Below are 21142 nucleotides of genomic sequence, written 5' to 3'. Positions count from 1 at the left end.
CTGGGTTGAACCCACATTTTCGGTTAAGATGCACGCTTTCTAACCACTGGCCCATCTCAGCTCAGGCAATATATTGTGAAAAATTATATGAGCGCAGTATCATTAAGCACTTATATACGTCATTTAGAAGTATGTATGTATCAAAATATACTTTATTGAAGCTCTTTAGAATCGTCGTTTAACAATTATATTAAGTGAAGCTACCACCGGTTCGGAAAGTAGATTCTACCGAGAAGAACCGATAATGAAACTCAGTAGCTACTCTTTTTTACCATTTTAATATACAGTCATGTTAGTGAATTACAATTACATATGTATGTAATTTATCATATGTGGTGAAATGGTCGCCGTGATTCAAATCGACAATGGAAATGTATTTTTTCCGACTAATCGAAGTAATATATATATTTTAAGATATTTTATACAAGATTCATCCTAATGCAATGTCTTCGCTAAAGTAAGACTTGTATTATACCGTCAAAAATCTATATTTCTTTTTATCCCTAATATATTGATAATTTGTATATCTGGAAAGCTATTATATTAGGATATAATAACACTATATATATATGTATATAATAAAACTCACATTTCAATAAAAACTATTTATTTGTAAAAATATATTTCCAAATAGCACAGATTTATTTTGTAAAACAATAAAAGGATATAAAAAATAAATCCCAAGCATATTCGTAATTGTACTGTATTTTCACGAGTCAGCTTAATCGATCAACAGCTAAATTAAAGCAATTCAATCACCTAAAGAATATATTATATGTTTGCCTCACAAAATTGGCTTAATCAAATCTATATTTTTTAATTTTCTGTTGATCTGCTAATATTGACTCATGAAACCATTATCAGTAAGCAATCAAAGCCTTCAATAGTAATTTAATATAATATATCTCTGAGAACCATTTCCCATACAGTCAATTATTAAACTTATGATATCAATAATACTAGCAGGAGACAGGTATAACAATTAATCAGCAAAAATTCTCTCAAATATTGTCATGAGCCCAAATACAAAAATGACAAAATAATACGTTGCTTTAGTTTATATAATATATATCTCAAAATACTGCAGTGGCGGATTTACCAATAGGCTAAGTAGGCTGGAATCCTAGGGCGGCTTATTTGGCGGCAAATTTAGCCCAAATTTGTTATTATCTTCCAGAAATTAAAAAAAAAGGAAATCATAATTATATGTATACACATTACGTCCGTAATCCGTATACTCGTCACTACATAGCGAGTTGGAAAAATAATCTAATAACTGACAGAAATATCACCTAGTTTATAATCATACTAATAACGGGAAAAAACCGATGTAATGGGGACGATAGAACACAAATCATAAATGTTGCAAAAATAAGTAGGGGCGGCAAAAATTGAATAGCCTACTAGCCTACTAACGGCAGATTTGTTAATCCGCCACTGAAATCTGAATTAAAATATGAAATTGTATTTTTCCAGAATAATAATATTAAAGAGATATTAGCTCTAATAAAATAAATCTGTAATTTTTGGACGTATTTTAAGAAAAAAATATTTTTACTTATCTAAATAATTCACTAAAACCATTTTAAGCCAAAACATCTTACTGTAGACATACCTAAACCAGTCTAATCTTTCCTAAATTATATTTATCTTAAATTAATAATATAATATATATAGTATTCAACTTTTTATACATTTCCAATAAATTAAAGAGACATTCATATAATATATAAAAATTATGCTTGATTAAAATGGTCATATAAATATATATAATATGTAATAAAACTAAATGTCAGTTTGTTCACTGTGATCCACAATTATTGTGGCTCATTGACTCCTTCAAGCCTATAATATTACACAATGATCTGCATAATGAGATTCTTGTTTTAAAATTGGAGAGATATAGACAAAAACAATTTGTTAAAATCAGTATATACTAATAATAAATATATAATACTCATTTTAAAACAATTATAAGAAATACTGGAAGTCATTTTAATTAGTAGGAAAAAAAACCCATTAAAAATCATGTGATGTTCCTGACAAATTAAAATATCATTTATAAAAGACTGTATAAGAAGTAAATAACAGGTGGACACCATGAGGTCTGGATCATAGTGAGCCCAGTGATGAGTGCGAATATGAACCACACTAAAGTAATCACTAAAACTTGCCATACGATATGTGCCATCCTCAAGCTGAAAAAAAAGTAATAAATTAATTGAATATAATTTTTATACATTTGTTGGTTACGTTGAGTGAAAATTTAAATTACAAAAATCATTATGAAATTAATATAAAAATAATTTTCTGACCTAACTAAGGTATGGATTATATATGAATTATTTTTATGAAATAATCTTTACGATTCACAATATTTTAAACAAAAAAACTGGTAAAATAAGTATTTAATTTTACACCCAACAATTTTAACCAAATAAGTATTAAATTTTAACCCTATGTTACATAATAGTAACACTAAATATCTATCTATACATATAATAAAATTGGAGTGTCTGTTTGTAATATTAAAATAGCCTCTTTTTAGTCAATGGATATGTTTTTATACGGCACATTTACCAAAATAACAATTTTTACAATTTTTGTCGGTCTTTCTGCCTGTTTGTTCCGACTAATCTCTGGAACGGCTGGACCGAATTTGACGGAACTTTCACTGGCGGTTAACTTACATAATAGGGAGTAACTTAGGCTACAATAATATTTATTTTTTTGTTAAAGTCAAACGCGTACAAGGTTGCGGGCACAACTAATTGTAGAATTGTAATATGTAAAAAAATTACATAGATGAAGAACTTACATGGACTGTTTGCTTTTCGCAGCCGGTAATGTCTTCTCACTTTCCTTGTTCAAATATCTTCGCACGCCCAAATGTAGATTAACAAAGTACTCCTCCCACTGTCGATAGAATAAATCACCACAATTAAAACATATACATATATGTCACCGTAAAATTGTAAATACCATAAGATTGTCATATATCTCGAGATTGTCAACTGTCGGATAATTGTGAAACATAACAACAACTTAACGCGTAAGATTCAGTAGTTTATAATCTAACGAAATGAACTTTTTTTATGGAATAGGTTGGCGGACGAGCATATGGGCTACCTGATGGTAAGTGGTCACCATCACCTATAGACAATGACTCTGTAAGAAATATTAACTATTCCTTATATCGCCAATGCGCCACCAATATTGGGAACTAAGATGCTATGTTCCTTGTGCCTGTAGTTACACTGGCTCACTCACCCTTCAAACCGGAACACAACAATACTGCGTACTGTTGTTTAGCGGTAGAATATCTGATGAGTGGGTGGTAACTACCCAGGCGGGCTTGCTTAAAGCCCTACCCACCTACTACTTTACAATTATAATCTAACGATATTCACAATTTTGCGGTGACACATACATTAACAATGTTACAATTTACTTATAAAGTTACTTATAGATAGAATCGAAACCAGTTACTGATTTTACCTAACTTGAAAATTGTTCAGTTAAAGTCAGCTTGTACAAATAATAAACATATTTTTACATTATCTAGTCTTGTATACTATATCAGCAATTATTATGTAGGTAGGTAGTACTCATTCATCAGATATTCTACCGCCAAACAGTACTTGGTTTGAGCCTCAGTTCTCAAGATTGGTGGCGCCTTAGTGTTGAAATAAATGGTTAATGTTTCTTACAGCGCCATTGTCTATGAGCCTTTTGACCACTTACCATCAGGTGGCCCATACACTCATCCGCCAACCAATAGCATGAAAAAAAATTACTTATGTACCCTCGAATACTTACATACATACTCTCGATGTTTATATAAAACTTCTCCTTGTCTGTCTTGCTGAGTTTCTCACTGAGTTCCCTCGTGTTTGGATTGTGGAATTTCCATTCAGTGAATATGAAAACCTCGAGACGATTGAGAGAATTCCATACGTTTTTATGCAAACGGAACAATCTGTAATAATTAATGTCATACATATATGGATTTGGAGATGGCCCAGTGGTGAGAACGTTTGCATCTTAACCGCACCGCTGATTCATGTGCTTAATTTGTCTTTAAAATTCATCTCGTGCTCAGCTGTGAAGGAAAACATCGTGGGGAAACCTGCATGTGATAAATTTCATAGAAATTCTACCACATGTGTATTCCACCAATTGCATTGGAACAGCGTGGTGGAATGTTCCAAAACCTCCTCAAAGGGAGAGGAGGCCTTTAGCCCAGCAGTGGGAATTTACAGGCTGTTGTTGTTTGTTTGTTGTTATATATGGATTTCAGATTTCCGTAGTACATATACAGGTCACCTAATGATATTTTCTATCACACTGGATTATGAGGCTTAGTGTTAAAGACACAAAGTACATTTTTAAGTAAAATGTATTCGTACGAACGGGAAAATAGACCATCTGATGGTAAGTGGTCATCACTGTCCCTTCACACGACGTATGAAGGCTTTGATACTGAGACGTTATTAAGTCTCTTGAGCCTGTTACACTGACTTAACCTTCAAATCGGAACACAAAAATACTAAGTATCTACGTATATCTTGCCTCTTGATCTTGCTCCATCAAATAAAAAAATACATGGTATATATCCCGTTTTCTTTTATTCAACTTTAAACTTTATTCAAGTAGGCTTTTAAAAGCACTTTTGAATCGTCATTTTACAATTAGTGAAGCTACCACAATACTTGCAGTAATAAAAATGACCATCAATCAAGCAGTAATCAAAATCTAAAAATACCAAGCATTTTTGAACGGCAGTAAATATGTTGGGTTACTAGTCTAGTTAATAATACCAAACATTACATAATAATAACAAATATTATGTAAAACTGCATATAAAAACCCATATTTCTTATTATGATAACCAACATTTTGTAAACAAAAATTTAGTGACTTTAAACATGCATTATTCTTTTAAAATTAGCAAGTTCTAAATTTAAACATAAGAAACATACATACAAGATTACCTATCCATCCACGGGTTTGCTAAATAGAAAAGAAACAATTATAATTCAATATATTACAAAGTAACACAACTCAGTTTCAACGAAACACATTTTCATAATAAATAAAAACTATAAAGATAAAACGACCTCCGTGGTCGAGTGGTTTGCACACCGGTTTTAATGGGTACGCTACTCCGAGGTCCCGGGTTCGATTCCCGGCCGAGTCGATGTAGATTACCATTAGCTTTCTATGTTGTCTTGGGTCTGGGTGTTTGTGGTATCGTTACTTCTGATTCCCATAACACAAGTGCTTCAGCTACTTACATTGGGATCAGAGTAATGTATGTGATGTTGTCTCATATTAAAAACGTTCACTTACATGGGTTTCCCCCCCATTATCCTCAATAACGTATCCAATAGGACGGCCGGGATGAAGTGTACGAATATAGCGGACAAGCGAAACAGCCAGAGCGATGGAACAAAACTCAAATACGGATACCTGGTAGGAAAAAAATGAGATTACTTCTATTGCTCTAGCTGAGCTGAGATGGCCCAGTGGTTAGAACACGTGCATCTTAACCTATGATTTCGGGTTCAAACCCAGGCAAGCACCACTATATATATGTGCTTAATTTGTGTTTATAATTCATCTCGTGCTCGGCGGTGAAGGAAAACATCGTGAGGAAACCTGCATGTGTCTAATTTCATCGAAATTCTGCCACATGTGCATTCCACCAACCCGCATTGGAACAGCGTGGTGGAATATGTTTCAAACCCTCTCCTTAATGGGAGAGGAGGCCATTAGCCCAGCAGTGGGAAATTTACAGGCTTTTACTTTACTTTACTTCTATTGGAACTGAGAAAATAATAAAAAAATGATTAATTCAACAAATAATATTGTCACCATATCGTTCAATTGACATCACAAGTTAGCATTATGAAAATGGAATGAAATTTCATTCAATTCATCAAAATAGATCTTCAAATGAAACTAAAGGCCTGATTGATTCTACAATGCTATATTTATCTAAAAGCAAAGAATTAAAAATGGCCCACTATCACGATTAGATATAAAAAAATACACTTACCACACAGCGCTTTTAAGAGGATAGTTGTGTAGTATATCATTGACTACAGGTTCTATAATTGACCATCTGAATGGTCTTTGGGTTGAAGACGAGCAGTGGTACACTGTGAGCCCAGATCTGTAAATAATATTACAATTTGTATTGTATTATAAAGAGTTAAGATTAGTAATTATTGTGTATTATAAAGAGTTAAGATTATAAATTAAAGACAGAATATTTTGTGTTCTATTGTACACCAATTTCAATTTAATATAATTGAATATTTCATTTATTTATATTTGGAGCCTATTTGTTTATTTTTTTTTATTTATTAATGATGTAAGGATTAGAACTGTTTGCTTATTGTACGAACGTATAAAGAAATTTTATTTCAAAGTAATACACTATGAGCCACATTACAAAATTTTATGAGCCATAAAATACAAAGTTATATTAATAGTATACATGTATAACTTTCTAGAGTACGGTAATAACGATAATGATTCGGTTCTATACAATACTATATAACGAGTTTTTGATAACATTATTTTAAAGGTGCAGAGAAATGAATCACAGCTATGTTTGCAGATTGATAGTATAATTTCCTTACTCAAATACGATCAATTAATTCTAAGACTAAGCGTTTTATATTTGTTAACTAGCTGCGCCTGCGACCTTGTATGCGTTTGAATATAACAAAAAGTAATATTGTAGCCTAAGTTACTCCTTATTATATCAGTTATCTGCCAGTGAAAGTCCCGTTAAAATAGTCCCGCCGTTCTAGAGATTAGCCGGAACTAACAGACAGACAAAAATTATAAAAAAATTGTTATTTTGGTATATGTACCGTGTATACATACATATGCATTGAGTAAAAAGGGCTACTTTAATATTACAAACAGACACTCCAATTTTATTATATGTATGGATATGAAAGTTACTAAGATTAATGTTGATATAATCGCCTGAAGCAAGTTCGTAGCTGACTCAACTAGAGCACACCGGTTTCATCATATTACTTTTTAATCTGTTATCATTACATAGCAAAAAACAAAGATGTGACCGCTGTCCCTATGTATGCTTAGATCTTTAAAACTACGCAACGGATTTTGATGCGGTTTTTTTCAATAAATAGAGTAATTCGAGAGGAAGGTTTTTGTATATAATACATGTACAATATAGTAAAGAAACAATGATAATTTTAGACGTTTCAAAGTGATGTTTTTAATAAACAAATTCTGTAGTATATTTAGTATCAGTATTGCCCGTGCGAAGCCAGGGCGGGGCGCTAGTAGAAAATAATTATAGCTTTGCGAACTAGTTGCAATGACCCTGTAGAGTTCAGAGCTGTGTTACTCATCAAGCAACAAACGAAAGTAACCAATAGTAGCTCTTTAAATTTATACTAAACATTTTACCTATGTGTGCGAATATGTGAATTTGTATGTATGTGTGTTTGAGCGTTCTATACATTTTAAAATATTATTTTTCAATTAAGATTAGTAATTTTTTTTTTATGGTATAGGTTGGCGGACGAGCATATGGGCCACCTGATGGTAAGTGGTCACCATCGCCCATAGACAATGACGCTGGAAGAAATATTAACTATTCCTTACATCGTCAATGCGCCACCAACCTTGGGAACTAAGATGCTATGTCCCTTGTGTCTGTAGTTACACTGGCTCACTCACCCTTCAGACCGGAACACAACAATACTGAGTACTGTTATTTGGCGGTAGAATAACTGATGAGTGGGTGGTACCTACCCAGACGGGCTTGCACAAAGCCCTACCACCAAGTGAAATATGGATTGAAATAAAGATTTATTAAAATTTTACGATAGATCGTGATTGAAAAGTATTTATTTATTTATGCTTTGTGCCCTAATACTAATGTTACATTATACCTAAGTATTAACATTTAAAGTTGCATTATGCAACAGTGATATTTCTCAGGCAACCTTTGGGAGGACGGTTTGTGAAACTAATTTGTTACAAACCTGAGAAGGTTATATAGGAAGCTAATAAATAAAGCTTACTTGGTGGTAGCAGCGTTCCACCCGGCGACGAGAAGCTGGTTAACCACCACATCCACAGGGATATAGTCAGCTATATTCTCTTTCGCTAGAGGAAGTCTACGGACAACACCTGTGGATGACATACTAAATAAAATCTACCATTACACTATACATATACATAGTACGACACAGCATAGATGTAGCATCGGCAAAAATCGTAAAACCGATCACATCCGAATTGAGTACGCTATCCCAAATTATCAATATTTCTTTCTCACGCGAATATGATGTTTACACAAACGTAATAACTTGTAATATCATATGACCTAATATATTCGTCAATTTGACACGTCACTGACGCGAGAATCTATAGCGACGAATAGCGTCGAATGGCGCGATAGGGAGATATTTCTACTGTGTAAATCGGCAGTAATCGGTTTTTGCCGATGCTTCATCTAAGTTGTGTCGTACAATTATATAATTATATAATAATAATAAAGATTTATTGGTCAAGTTGCACTACAACACAGTAACATCTTATTCACATATAAAAACAGTATAAAAAACACAATAAATTAAAGTTACACAAAAAAAAAAAAATATTATAATAGAAAAAGGGAAGAAAAAAAAATTGTGCTGCTGTACAACAATACCAAATGGAGATTCGCTCAGTAAAAGAAGAAGCATCAATGATGCTTCTAAACTGATTTTCAGCGGTCTCCAGAAGGTATGCGCTGACAGCTGTGACACAAAAAAGAAATAGTAATAAAAGTAATACAAAGTAAATCTAAACACTAAAAACAAGCAAAAAAAAAAATTCTTACAATAATATAACGAAAGTAATTAAAAAATAATATAATAATAATAATAAAATGTATATATAATACAAATGTATCGTACCTTTAGCGGCTCCCATTAGGAAGCCTTGAGGTCCAACTTTGGAACACGTCCAACCTATAACCGGCTCCTTCCATGACGCTACAACTGTAATTCAATAATCATTTATTATCAATACAATAATAATGTAATTTGTAAGCTATGGATACCATAACAACAGAACAACAACAGCCTGTAAATTTCCCACTGCTGGGCTAATGCCCTCCTCTCCCATTAAGGAGAAGACTTGGAACAAATTTCCACCACGCTGTTCCAATGCGGTGTGCCGGTTCAAACCTAGGCAAGCGCCACTATATATATGTGCTTAATTTGTGTTTTTAATTCATCTCGTGCTCGGCGGTGAAGGAAAACATCGTGAGGAAACCTGCATGTGACAAATTTCATAGAAATTCTGCCACATGTGTATTCCATCAACCCGCATTGGAACAGCGTGGTGGAATATGTTCCAAACCTTCTCCTCAAAGGGAGAGGCCTTTAGCCCAGAAGTGAGAATTTACAGGCTGTTGTTGTTTGTTTGTTTTTTATAATATATATAACATAACATAACATAACAACATAAAATACAATATAATCTTACGTTCATACGTTATATCAAACTTAAAAATAACATTAGTTTTTTTTATTAATAATAACATGAGATACTGACCAGTTGAGGCTCAATATATCTATCATTCGAATAACGACTTTATTACAAACGAACTAAGGTCTAATTTCGACTAACATACATTCACTGGTTTAAATATATAGCAATTATTTCGATGGAGTTAAACAACCTCAACCTTGAATTGAATTGTAATCATTGGGATGTAATCGAGATCTAAAATCGATATTATTAACTCGTGAAGAAATATCGATTTGAAAATTTTTTTTTTTTTTATATAGGTTGGCCGACGAGCATATGAGCCATCTGATGGTAAGTGGCCACCATCACCCATAGACAATGAAGCTGTAAGAAATATTAACCATTCCTTACATCGTCAATGCGCCACCAACCTTGGGAACTAAGATGCTATGTCCCTTGTGCCTGTAGTTACACTGGCTCACTCACCCTTCAAACCGGAACACAACAATACTAAGTACTGTTATTTGGCGGTAGAATAACTAATGAGTGGTACCTACCCAGACGGGCTTGCACAAAGCCCTACCACCAAGTAAGGTATACTGTAACATTAAGTGTTTATTCAATAAAGCATAAATAAATAAATGAATATTTTGCAATGTCATTAGTCTGCCACACTAAGAACTGTTGTTTAGCGGTAAAATATCTGATGACTGGATGGTACCTACCATGACAGAAACACAAATCCCTACCACCAAATAAAGATATGTGGAAGAGGTAAGTATGACGTTTGTACACGTTCTCTTTCAACATGTTTTCTATCTATTTCTTTTGTGTTACCTATAGATAATAGATAGTTAAATAAATCAACTTACTCATCGTCGGTCTGACTATCGTACAGGGGAATTTGTCAGCACATTTCTTGACCTCATGCTCGGCGAGGTGTTTTGTAAAAGTGTATGTGTTTGGATGATCCTTCAATATTCTGAAACATATATTATTTTTTTAATTTGATACGAAAATAAATAACAAAACGACCTCAGTTTCGGGTTCGATTCCCGGCCGAGTCGATTTAGTAAAGATCATTAGTATTCTATGTTGTTTTGGGTCTGGGTGTTTGTGGTACCGTCGTTACTTCTGATTTTCCATAACACAAGTGCTTTATCTACTTACATTGGGATCAGAGTAATGTATGTGATGTAGTCCAAAACATACCTTACTATAATACATATATATTTATTAAATTTTTATTTATTTTTAAAAGTTAAAAATCATCAAATTCATGATCCACTATGAGCCAAAATGTATTAATGAGCTATAATGTATAGTGTATTATTTTCCTTATAGATTTTTTGTACTGTATTTACTCACGTCTTCTCCAAATCAATCAACGCTTGTTCCGTTAGTTTTTCAGCCATGCTTATTACTGATTCAACCTCCGCTGGCGCATCATAAACCTTCTCATCAACTTCCTTTAAATAAGAGTTCACATAGGCCGATGATACATGAACCATGACCTAAAAAAAAAAACATTTTGGATCATACTTGTAATAGGGCTCATTGTGGTTACTATGAATATATACTAACTACTTAGGATATATCTTCACTGAATATAGAAATTAAACTAACGTTACAAATGTAAATATAAGCGAAACCGTAAGTTTTACCATATGAATACACAAGAAAAAATTGTAGATCATAAAAATCTCTACAAAAAATGTATTAATAGGCTATTTGACTGGTTTTTTAAATCCATTTTATATTATTTAGTAGAGGTTAAGGAACCCAGTAAAAGTTGATTTTTTTTTATTTCTAGTACATATTTGCCGAAAGATATCATATTAAAAATTCCATATTTAAATAACGCGCGAAAACGATACTTGGACAACATGGCGCTGCAATGGGGTCGGTGACGTCACTTTGCTGTATTTTAATCTGTGGTACATATAGTAGAAAAGCAAGGTTTACAAGAAAGTGACTTAATCATAAGCCCGGCCAATCAGGAGCGTTTTGTGTCACGTGACAAACGTTTGAAAAAATGCATTTTTATTTATTGAAATTCGCAATTTATTTTTCGCATTGTCAAATAGCCTATACTTCTTCCTATGAGTCACCTTAGGAATTCAGTTTCGTTAAAAAATCTAAATATAAAAAATAAGGTCAATTTATTTGTTATTATGTTTGAACACTTTTACTACTACTAATATTGTTGTAAATTAATGTATCATCGAACATATAGACCTGACCTGAGTATAATAATAATAATAATATTGTTTTTAAATTTAGATACATTAATTATATACCAAAACAATGTGTATTTGACCAAATATGGGAGTCTGCGTCCAGTCTCAATTCTAATCTATCATTATTAATGCAAATTTAGGATAACTATCCTATTCTTTGGATATATATCCAGGCAATCATCGCATGATGCGTAGCAGTCCCCCAGCAAACTGCGCAATCACGGGTGATTGCGCAGGTTTCCTCACGATGTTTTCCTTCACCGCTGAGCACGAAATGAATTATAAAGACAAATTAAGCACATGAAACAGCGGTGCTTGCCTGGGTTTGAACCAGCAGTCATCGTTTAAGATGCACGCGTTCTAACCATTGGGCCATCTCGACTCTCAACCCAGATATGTAAACTACGAAATAATAATAAGTCAATCATCTTACCTTTAAGTTTTTAATCTGTTGACAAAGTTCCATAACCTGCCGTGTACCCAATATATTGATTTTGACTGTTGGCTTCAAGCTCTCTTCAAAGTCAAGCGTCGCAGCTGAATGGATAACAACATTGACATTATCGATAAGTATCTGCCGATCTGTGCTACTGATACCGAGGTCTGGTGACCCCACATCACCAGATATTGCCACCAGTTTATTGAAGATATCTTTTGATTCTGTCGTTAGGAGTTTCTCGAATACCTAAAACAAGAATTATTAAATTAGTCAGTGGCTAGTTAGATAATACTGCATATTGTTATTTTGATATACATATTTTTATGTTATGCCAAATGGGATACCTTCATTCATAAACATTGGCGATGGGTCACCAACATTGAGAACTAAGATATTATGTCCCTCTCTGAGTGAAATATATTCATCAGATATTAATATTGTTATTAGTGGTACCTACTCAGAAAGGCTTGTACAAAACCCTAACACAAAGTAGTTGACAAACCAATAATTAAAAAAAAAGAGATATCAGTGTATATTTGAGACTACACCCATAACATTTTCCATTTTGAGTTTATACAACAGCATAAATCTTTTTATATATAAATATTCTCCATGTGTGAATATATAATTAAAATTCTACACCTACACCTGACTTATTGTTTGTATACTACAAGTTATTTATTTGATAGGTTTGAATTGTTTGGACCCAGTAGATGATGCTGTGACCAGGAACTACATAAATAAAATTCTTATTTCCCCTGAACAAAGCCAGGACAGGTGGACATTTTGAATGTAATAAATACTAAGGTATCATTGTCTATACAGGTAATACAATCATAAACTGATTTATATTCATATAATTATCTCTAATAACATTTTAATAATATATCAATGCAGAGATGCAGAACTTTTTAATTAGTTTAATCAAGGCAATTATTTGCTATGCTCACAAGGATAATTCATGTAGAAATGAGTACCTTATCAACATATATTTATAATAACATCCTCGAGCCAAGAATATAAGATTACTCTATGTATTGAACAGCTTTATTTACATATAATAATAAAAAATCATACAAACAAAATCATTACATTTCCATTTCTAAAAATGAACACATTTGCAGTAACTAAGATATATTTGAAATAAATTTAAATAATTCAGTTGCAATCATATACAAATGCAAACCAATCAGATGTGTGGTCATTGCATTATGATTTACGAAATATATAAATGAAATACAGGGGCATTCATTATTATTATTATTATTAATGAATTACTTGTGAGAGGACATCTGACAGAGAAGTATGGAAGGAGAAGACATGCTGCACCAACCCCAAATAAAATTGGGATGAGGGAGGAGGATGATGATGATGACAGGGGCATATACAAAGTGGTAAATTGTGCCTTTGTGTATGTGTAGGGGACACAGGGAAAATATATAAAAGTTAGACATGACTGCTAAAGCTACCGGTTAAAATAAGAAGAAAGGAATAGTAGAATGAATAGATTTACAAAGAAAGTACAGTTCTGTTTGTTAAAATTGAGTAACTCATTGCTGGCTTCAAGTAAGTACAATAAGTGTCTATACATAATTTTAAAATAAAGATAGTTCTAATTCTTGACTTTTCAATACTATAGTATTGATGTATAAACTTTCATCTTCAATCACTCTGTCTATTGATAAACTGTACTAATAACCATTGCGATCTAAACATACAAACAGATGACGAGAACCGACTTTGTTTTATTAAGTAGCCAGTGTATATTTGAAGGTAGAATCCTTATTACCTAGAGCTCTAACACAATTTATTTTTAAAAATGTATCTCTATGATTTCGTATTAATAAATAAGAGATTCAAGATCACAAAGATACGTTAATCAGATACAATGTATGGAAAAAAGTGTCATTAAAATAAATACTTACAGGATTGGTAGGAAACTCCTGCAATCTCTCCGATATCTCCTTGCCCTTCTTCGGTCTCATTAATAAGTATATTTTTCCAACATCGGGTATTGAACGAAGTATTTTCTCAATAAGACACAATCCTACAAAGCCGGTGCCGCCGGTTATAAAGATGTTTTTGCCGGCGTAGAACGCGGCCACTTGGGAATCTTCTGACATTTTCACGGTTGTTCTTTGGTTACTTCTGTAACAATCATTGACTAATTTATAAAACTTATAATTAAACGAAACTTTCTTTCGATTAATAAACAAAAATTGACAATTCTATTTTCAGATGTCACCAGGGTTGCCAATGCCTATTCACCTGATTCTCCAAAAATCTCAGCGAAATTCCCCAAATTGGGGAAAAATAAAGTCCCAATTCTAAACTAAAAAACGGGTAAACAATCAACTACCGATCGTTTTGCTATAAAACGCATAAGTATATATTCCTCTCATTTTCCCCACATCAATCCCCGATCGACTTGCGATTCCCCGCAATTTGGGGAATTCCCCACACATTGGCAACACTGGATGTCACAGTCGAGGCTATCAGTAGAGCCAACATGAAAGCTACGAATTACAGTATCAAATATTATACAAATTAACAAAATTGCAGCAGTGTTACCGTGAAATTACGGACGCACTTTTTTCAGGTTTCCAAATGATTTGTTTAGTAAGGGACAGAATTATTTTAAGTAATCGCCAATTTTAATTTTAGGTTTCGACTTATCGGTTTATTTTTCTTAAGTTACGTATACAAGATAATCAAATCAAAAAGCCAACCTGCAACTACAAACATTTATATTCTTGAAATGCGTTATAAAATCTTTAGCAATACTTTACTAAAGTATTCAAATCTTTTTTTAGTGATTATAATAAAAATTTTGTAACTTTGAACAGGAAATGATTCTCTAATTTGTATCAACATCGATTTGACTTAATTCCGCTGTTCAGGTGTAGTTTGCGCTTAACAAATTACTTTTCAAATGCTTATATCCAAACGGCTCTAGTTTTGCAGTACGAAAAAAAATCGAATATGGACGGTGCAATTTCGATTTCTTGACGGTGTTTTCTTTACGGCCGAGCATGAGATGAATAGTAAGCAAATTAACTACGTGAAAATTAGGTGTTTCTTTGGGTTTGAGGCAACAACCGTCGAATAAGACTCAGTTGTTCTAACCTAACCGCTAGGGTTTCTAGACACTAGCTTAGCATAACATAAATAGTTTTCCGTTAATTAATTATAATACAGTCAGAATATTTTACATTGGAAATATATTTATGACATGATAAATCTTCGAAAATATTCATTTAAATTGTAATTTCATATGTATTTAAGGTAGTTTAATTTGATAAGAATTAACGCCGTATTTCTAAAAATCGCCAATAAATCAAAATATTTCACGTAAAAAGTAAAGGTTAAACAATTATTAGTGTGGGTTATACCTAAGATATTTATAACATCTCAGACCTTTTTGAAGATTTTTTTGAAGATTTGAAATGCTGTGATACATTACATTAATCTACAACAACAAGTTTACAATTTAAAAGCAAAAAATGTGTATTACATTACATTAAAACCTCTAAAACTATCCGTATTTCTCTACCATATTGTGCATGTGTTACACACAAAAAGCTTCCTCTAGAATCATCTAACTCAGCGTTTCTTAACCTTAGGTCGTGGACGGTATTGGGATGGGTCGCAGAAATTTTGAAAAGACATGGTGAACACCGTAATCGATGTCATTCTTTACTCGAATCGTAACGCAATACATATTATGAGACGGCTGGATTATAAGAAGCACAGCAAGATTATATTTGCCACAATTAGTCTGTTTCCACTAAATAATATACTCCTATTATTTTAATATCACTGGAACATATATGAAAAGTCAGGGTTTAAACGCAGCCTTAAAATATATTTACATTTTGGGTCTAATTACCTATTAAAAAAAAAACGCATCAAACTTAATTGCGTAATTTTAAAGATCTCAGCATAAATAGGGATAGACAGCGGTAAGCGACTTTGTTTTATACCATGTAATGATCTTGTACAACTAGCTGTTAAAACCATAAAAAGTAAAGAAAACTATTACGTAGTGTTGTGTTGTGTAAAAAACATGTACAAATTATATAGAGGTCAAACATGTCTTATTAACCTCTATTCCCATGAGTCAAAGTAAAGTAGTAAAGTAACAGCCTGTAAATTTCCCACTGCTGGAATAAGGCCTCCTCTTCCATTAAGAGGGTTTGGAACATATTCCACCACGGTGTTCCAATGCGTGTTGGTGGAATGCACATGTGGCAGAATTTCGATGAAATTAGACACATGCAGGTTTCCTCACGATGTTTTTCTGCACCGCCGAGCACGAGATGAATTATAAACATAAATTAAGCACATATATATTATAGTGGTGCTTGCCTGGGTTTGAACCCGCAATCATCGGTTAAGATGCACGCGTTCTAACTACTGGGCCAATTTAGCTCATTCAGTCAAAACTGTATTAAAATTTGTTGAGTGATTTAAGGAAAGTGGATATACAGACAAAGATAGAAAGCGACTTTGTTTATCGAGATTATTTGGCTTGTTATATCTAGATTTGGTACCGTTTATTATAATTTTGAACCCATTTATACACTGGCTCACTCGCTCTGATTCCGTTTAGCGAAATATCAATTAAATATGCAATATTCTAATTTTAAAGATATCACTATTTTATTGAATTTACCGGACCGGCAAGTACCGGTTTTTATGGAACATATAATATGATAAGAATAATCTAATTGCAGAAATATAATGTATAAATCATAGATAATTATTTTTTTTCTTTTTAGTAGTTTGAAGTTTATATTTATGTATGTAAATACATATTAGTAAAGCAAGTATTAGAACCGTTTGTTCAATTAAATTTAACTTTTTCTTTTAAAATCGAATTGTGCAATTAATACTTTTGAAGTCGAAGAAAATATTTTATGAATGAAACCGTAAGAAAATTCAGGGTAAAATAATGCTAGTTGATTTCGAGAAAGTTGTCAGAAAATTTAAATACTGAATATTAAGGTTAACAGACTAAAAATTCAGATAACTTGCGTTTCCAAGCGGAGATGATTATATTATTTTATTAAACTAGCTATTCCTCACAGGAGAATTTATTCAAAAATCCATGAATAAAAATTCATTTTTTCTAACGTTTGTCAAGTGACACAAAACGCTCCTTATTGGTCGGGCTTATGATAAAGTCACTTGCTTGTTAACCTTGCTTGTCTACTATATGTACCACAGATTCAAATACAGGAAAGTGACGTCGCCGACCGCATTGCAGCGCCATATTGTCCAAGTAGCGTTTTCGCGCGATTTTTAAATATGGAATTTTTAATATGATATTTTTCGGCAAATATGTACTAGAAATAAAAAAATAAACAACTGTTACTGGGTTCCTTAACGTCAACTAAATAATATAAAATAGATTTTAAAAACCAGGCAGATAGCCTATTCTGTCTTAGACCTCAAAACCTATTCCAGTACATGTAGTTTCCTGATTTCCTTGAAGGTCATTTGTCCACTGAGCAATCAGTACCATCAGGTAACTGAGTATTCAACACTTATGAACTTATATGGAATACGCCTACATAAGATGTTTATTACATTACTCACATCATATATTGTCTGTGAATAACACACTTTGCATACATAATTGGTAATTAAAAAAAATAACAACACATATATTATGTTTTTGACGTGAAATATATCTTAGCGAAGGGAAGACGGATTCGTATATGTCTGTAACGGTATGTCGTTTTCGCAGTTTCGAATAAAAAAGTAAATAAATAATTATTGAACAACATCACATACATTACTCTGATCCCAATGTAAGTAGATAAAGCACTTGTGCTATGGAAAATCAGAAGTAACGACGGCACCACAAACCCCAAGACAACATAGAAAACTAATGAACATTTTCTAATGGACAGAGAATCGCTGAACCGAATTAAATCAAATCAATTTTATTCAAGCAAACTTCACAATGAAGCGTTTTTGTCATCATCATCATCATGTCAATCATCAATAATTAATTACTACCACCGTTTCGGAAAGCAGCTTCTAGCGAGAAGAAATAGCAAGAAACTCGCATAGTTACCCTTCTGAATTAAACAGATTTACAATGCTGTTATTTACAGTAATTAGTGTCCTATGATGGAACCCGAGCCTAACTCTATGCGTTTCTTTCTAAAAAGTACTCTTTTAATGAATAATATGATTTATTTATTAATTAAGTCATTTTAAATTTTGAAAATGGTAAATTGATTATATTTTCCGGTATCTTATTATATGCGTATACCATTGCTCAAAAACGTTCTGTTTACCGTATGCAAACGGAAACTGGGGGTTACAAGTTTATTCTTATTTCTTGTATTAATAGTATGTATACAACAACAACAGCCTGTAAATTCCCACTGCTGGGCTAAAGGCCTCCTCTCCCTTTGAGGAGAAGGTTTGGAACATATTCCACCACTTTGTTCCAATGCGGGTTGGTGGAATACTCATGTGGCAGAATTTCTATGAAATTTGTCACATGCAGGTTTCCTCACGACGTTTTCCTTCACCGCTGAGCACAGGATGAATTATAAAGACAAATTAAGCACATATATAGTGGTGCTTGCCTGTATTTGAACCCGCAATCATCGGTTAAGATGCACGTGTTCTAACCACTGGGCCATCTCGATTCTATTTTGTATGTATATCAGCATGAAATCTGGTATGAAGCAAACTTGAACTACAAGGAAGAATATAGGCTATATTACCACAGCGAAGCCGCGGGCAGGGCCGGATTTAGGGGAGGGCAACCGGGGCAACTTCCCCGGGGCCTCCACATAAGTGGGGGCCACAAAAGTTTTCCGTGAGTTAACAAATACCGAGATATAGTCAAATTATAATAATCTTACTACTTAATATTATAAAAGTTACCGATACCAGTCGAGAAATACTTACTGATTCAAATTAATAAAAGCTTAAACTAATCCATTATTAATCCATGATATAATTATTAGGATCTCCACGTTCCTGTTGGTCTAGGGCCTCCACTGTTTTGTGGCCCCAGGGCCTCCAGACCTTGATATCCGACTCTGGCCGCGGGCTATTACTAGTTATCTTTACGTTCAAGTGATCGGTTGCCCTTATATGATCTCATTGCTTGCTCTCCGTTTGACACTTCACGAGTGTATCTTAAACATTGCACGACGCTTCTCTGTTTACGTAAAAACTGGTATATGTTTGTTCTTTTGTTACACAATCAGATTCATTAGTAATCATTGACGTTATAACAAATTGTTTTTCTGTTAATAAATCTACTTTTTCGTGTGTTTTTGTCAACCTTATAAAGATACTTCGATGGGGGACGTTAGCTGAGTTTCTTTCGATGATACTTCTCAGGTCAGGATTCTTTTTCCGAACCGGTGGTAGTGTTTAATTTGATCAAAAGGTAAGTGAGTAGGCTATTTGACAATGCGAAAAATAAATTGTGAATTATTGTAATCAGTGTATATTATGAGGTTATTTACTAAAGAAACTTGAAAATAATACTTAATTTATTCAAAAAACAATAAATAAAAATGCATTTTTTCAAACGTTTGTCACGTAACACAAAACACACAGTCAGTCACTTTCTTGCTTTTCTACTATATGTACCACAGATTAAAATACAGCAAAATAAATTGTGAATTATTGTAATCAGTGTATATTATGAGTTTAAAAATGGTTATTTACTAAAGAAACTCGAAAATAATACTTAATTTATTCAAAAAACAATAAATAAAAATGCATTTTTTCAAACGTTTGTCACGTAACACAAAACACACAGTCAGTCACTTTCTTGCTTTTCTACTATATGTACCACTGATTAAAATACAGCAAAGTGACGTCACCGACCCCATTGCAGCGCCATATTGTCCAAGTATCGTTTTCGCGCGTTATTTAAATATGGAATTTTTTATATAATATTTTTCGGCAAATATGTACTAGAAATAAAAAAAATCTACTTTTACTGGGTTCCTTAACCTCTACTAAATAATATAAAATGGATTTTAATAACCAGTCAAATAGCCTATTGTTCATTGAATAAGAATTTGAGTTTGAGTTATGATTTTTATTATACGTACAAGTCAGCGGGACCTTCAACGAATATTAACGGCAAGTGCTACCATCGTTTACATAATCCTGTACCATTTAAAGTGCCATCGTATTGCATTTTTGTAAAGAGTTATATGTTTAGCTACACCCAAATGCTAAAATAAAAAAGTACTCTATTCAAGTAGGCTTTTACAAGCACTTTTGAATCTACAACCGATTCGGAAACTAAATTCTACCGAGAAGAACCAGCAAGAAAGTCAGTAGTTACTCTTTTTCAAAATTTAAAAATACAGTCATGTTAGTTGAATACAATTAATTATATATGTTCGTAATGTATCTGCCTGGAAGTCAACATGTATTAGTAATGTAATACTTATTAATCTACTTCTCTCTTTTATACTCAAAAGGTGCTTTTGTTTTTTGTCATCAATTGTCAAGAAACGTCAACGTGACAGTTCCTTTTCGGGCACGCTACGTGACCAACATAATACCGTTAGAACGCCGAGAAGCATCATTATCATTACATAGTATAAAACAAAGTCGCTTACCGCTGTCCCTATGAATGCTTAAAATTACCCAACGGATTTTGATGCGGATTTTTTTAATAGATATAGTGATTCGATAGGAAGGTTTTTGTCTATACATGGACAATATAGTAAAGAAACTCTATCTAATATCTACTGTGATGTTGTACATAAACAAATTTTGTAGTATATTTAGTATCAGTATCGAAGCCGGGGCGGGCCGCTAGTTAATAAAAAAAAGAAAAAGATTGAAACTTAAGTTAAAGCGAACGTCTAGTTTATACTAAAATTTTAAGTCATGTGTCAGGCAAAAAGTAGCCTATGTTAAGTAGCCTTACTTGGAGTTCAAT

At 32.9% G+C, this 21142-nt stretch overlaps 1 protein-coding gene across 1 annotated transcript in view; it reads right to left on the bottom strand.

The window, feature by feature from the left end:
- Window positions 1-692: 692 nt before the first annotated feature.
- LOC124541937 (putative fatty acyl-CoA reductase CG8306) overlaps window positions 693-21142 on the bottom strand; it is a 47803-nt gene continuing 27353 nt past the window's right edge. Inside the window, exons 2-12 of the mRNA XM_047119876.1 lie at window positions 14121-14343; window positions 12190-12441; window positions 10885-11030; window positions 10389-10498; window positions 8958-9041; window positions 8079-8187; window positions 6062-6178; window positions 5353-5472; window positions 3820-3979; window positions 2819-2916; window positions 693-2198 (exon numbers count right to left, since the gene is read on the bottom strand). Coding sequence (XP_046975832.1) covers window positions 2060-2198; window positions 2819-2916; window positions 3820-3979; window positions 5353-5472; window positions 6062-6178; window positions 8079-8187; window positions 8958-9041; window positions 10389-10498; window positions 10885-11030; window positions 12190-12441; window positions 14121-14318 — 1533 coding nt within the window. The 5' untranslated portion in view covers window positions 14319-14343 and the 3' untranslated portion in view covers window positions 693-2059. The remainder of the gene's footprint in view (window positions 2199-2818; window positions 2917-3819; window positions 3980-5352; window positions 5473-6061; window positions 6179-8078; window positions 8188-8957; window positions 9042-10388; window positions 10499-10884; window positions 11031-12189; window positions 12442-14120; window positions 14344-21142) is intronic.

The sequence above is a fragment of the Vanessa cardui genome, chromosome 29 (assembly GCF_905220365.1).
Source record: "Vanessa cardui chromosome 29, ilVanCard2.1, whole genome shotgun sequence".
NCBI lineage: Eukaryota > Metazoa > Arthropoda > Insecta > Lepidoptera > Nymphalidae > Vanessa > Vanessa cardui.
The sequence above is the reverse complement of the archived record's forward strand: the minus strand, read 5'-3'. Positions and strand labels throughout refer to the sequence as shown.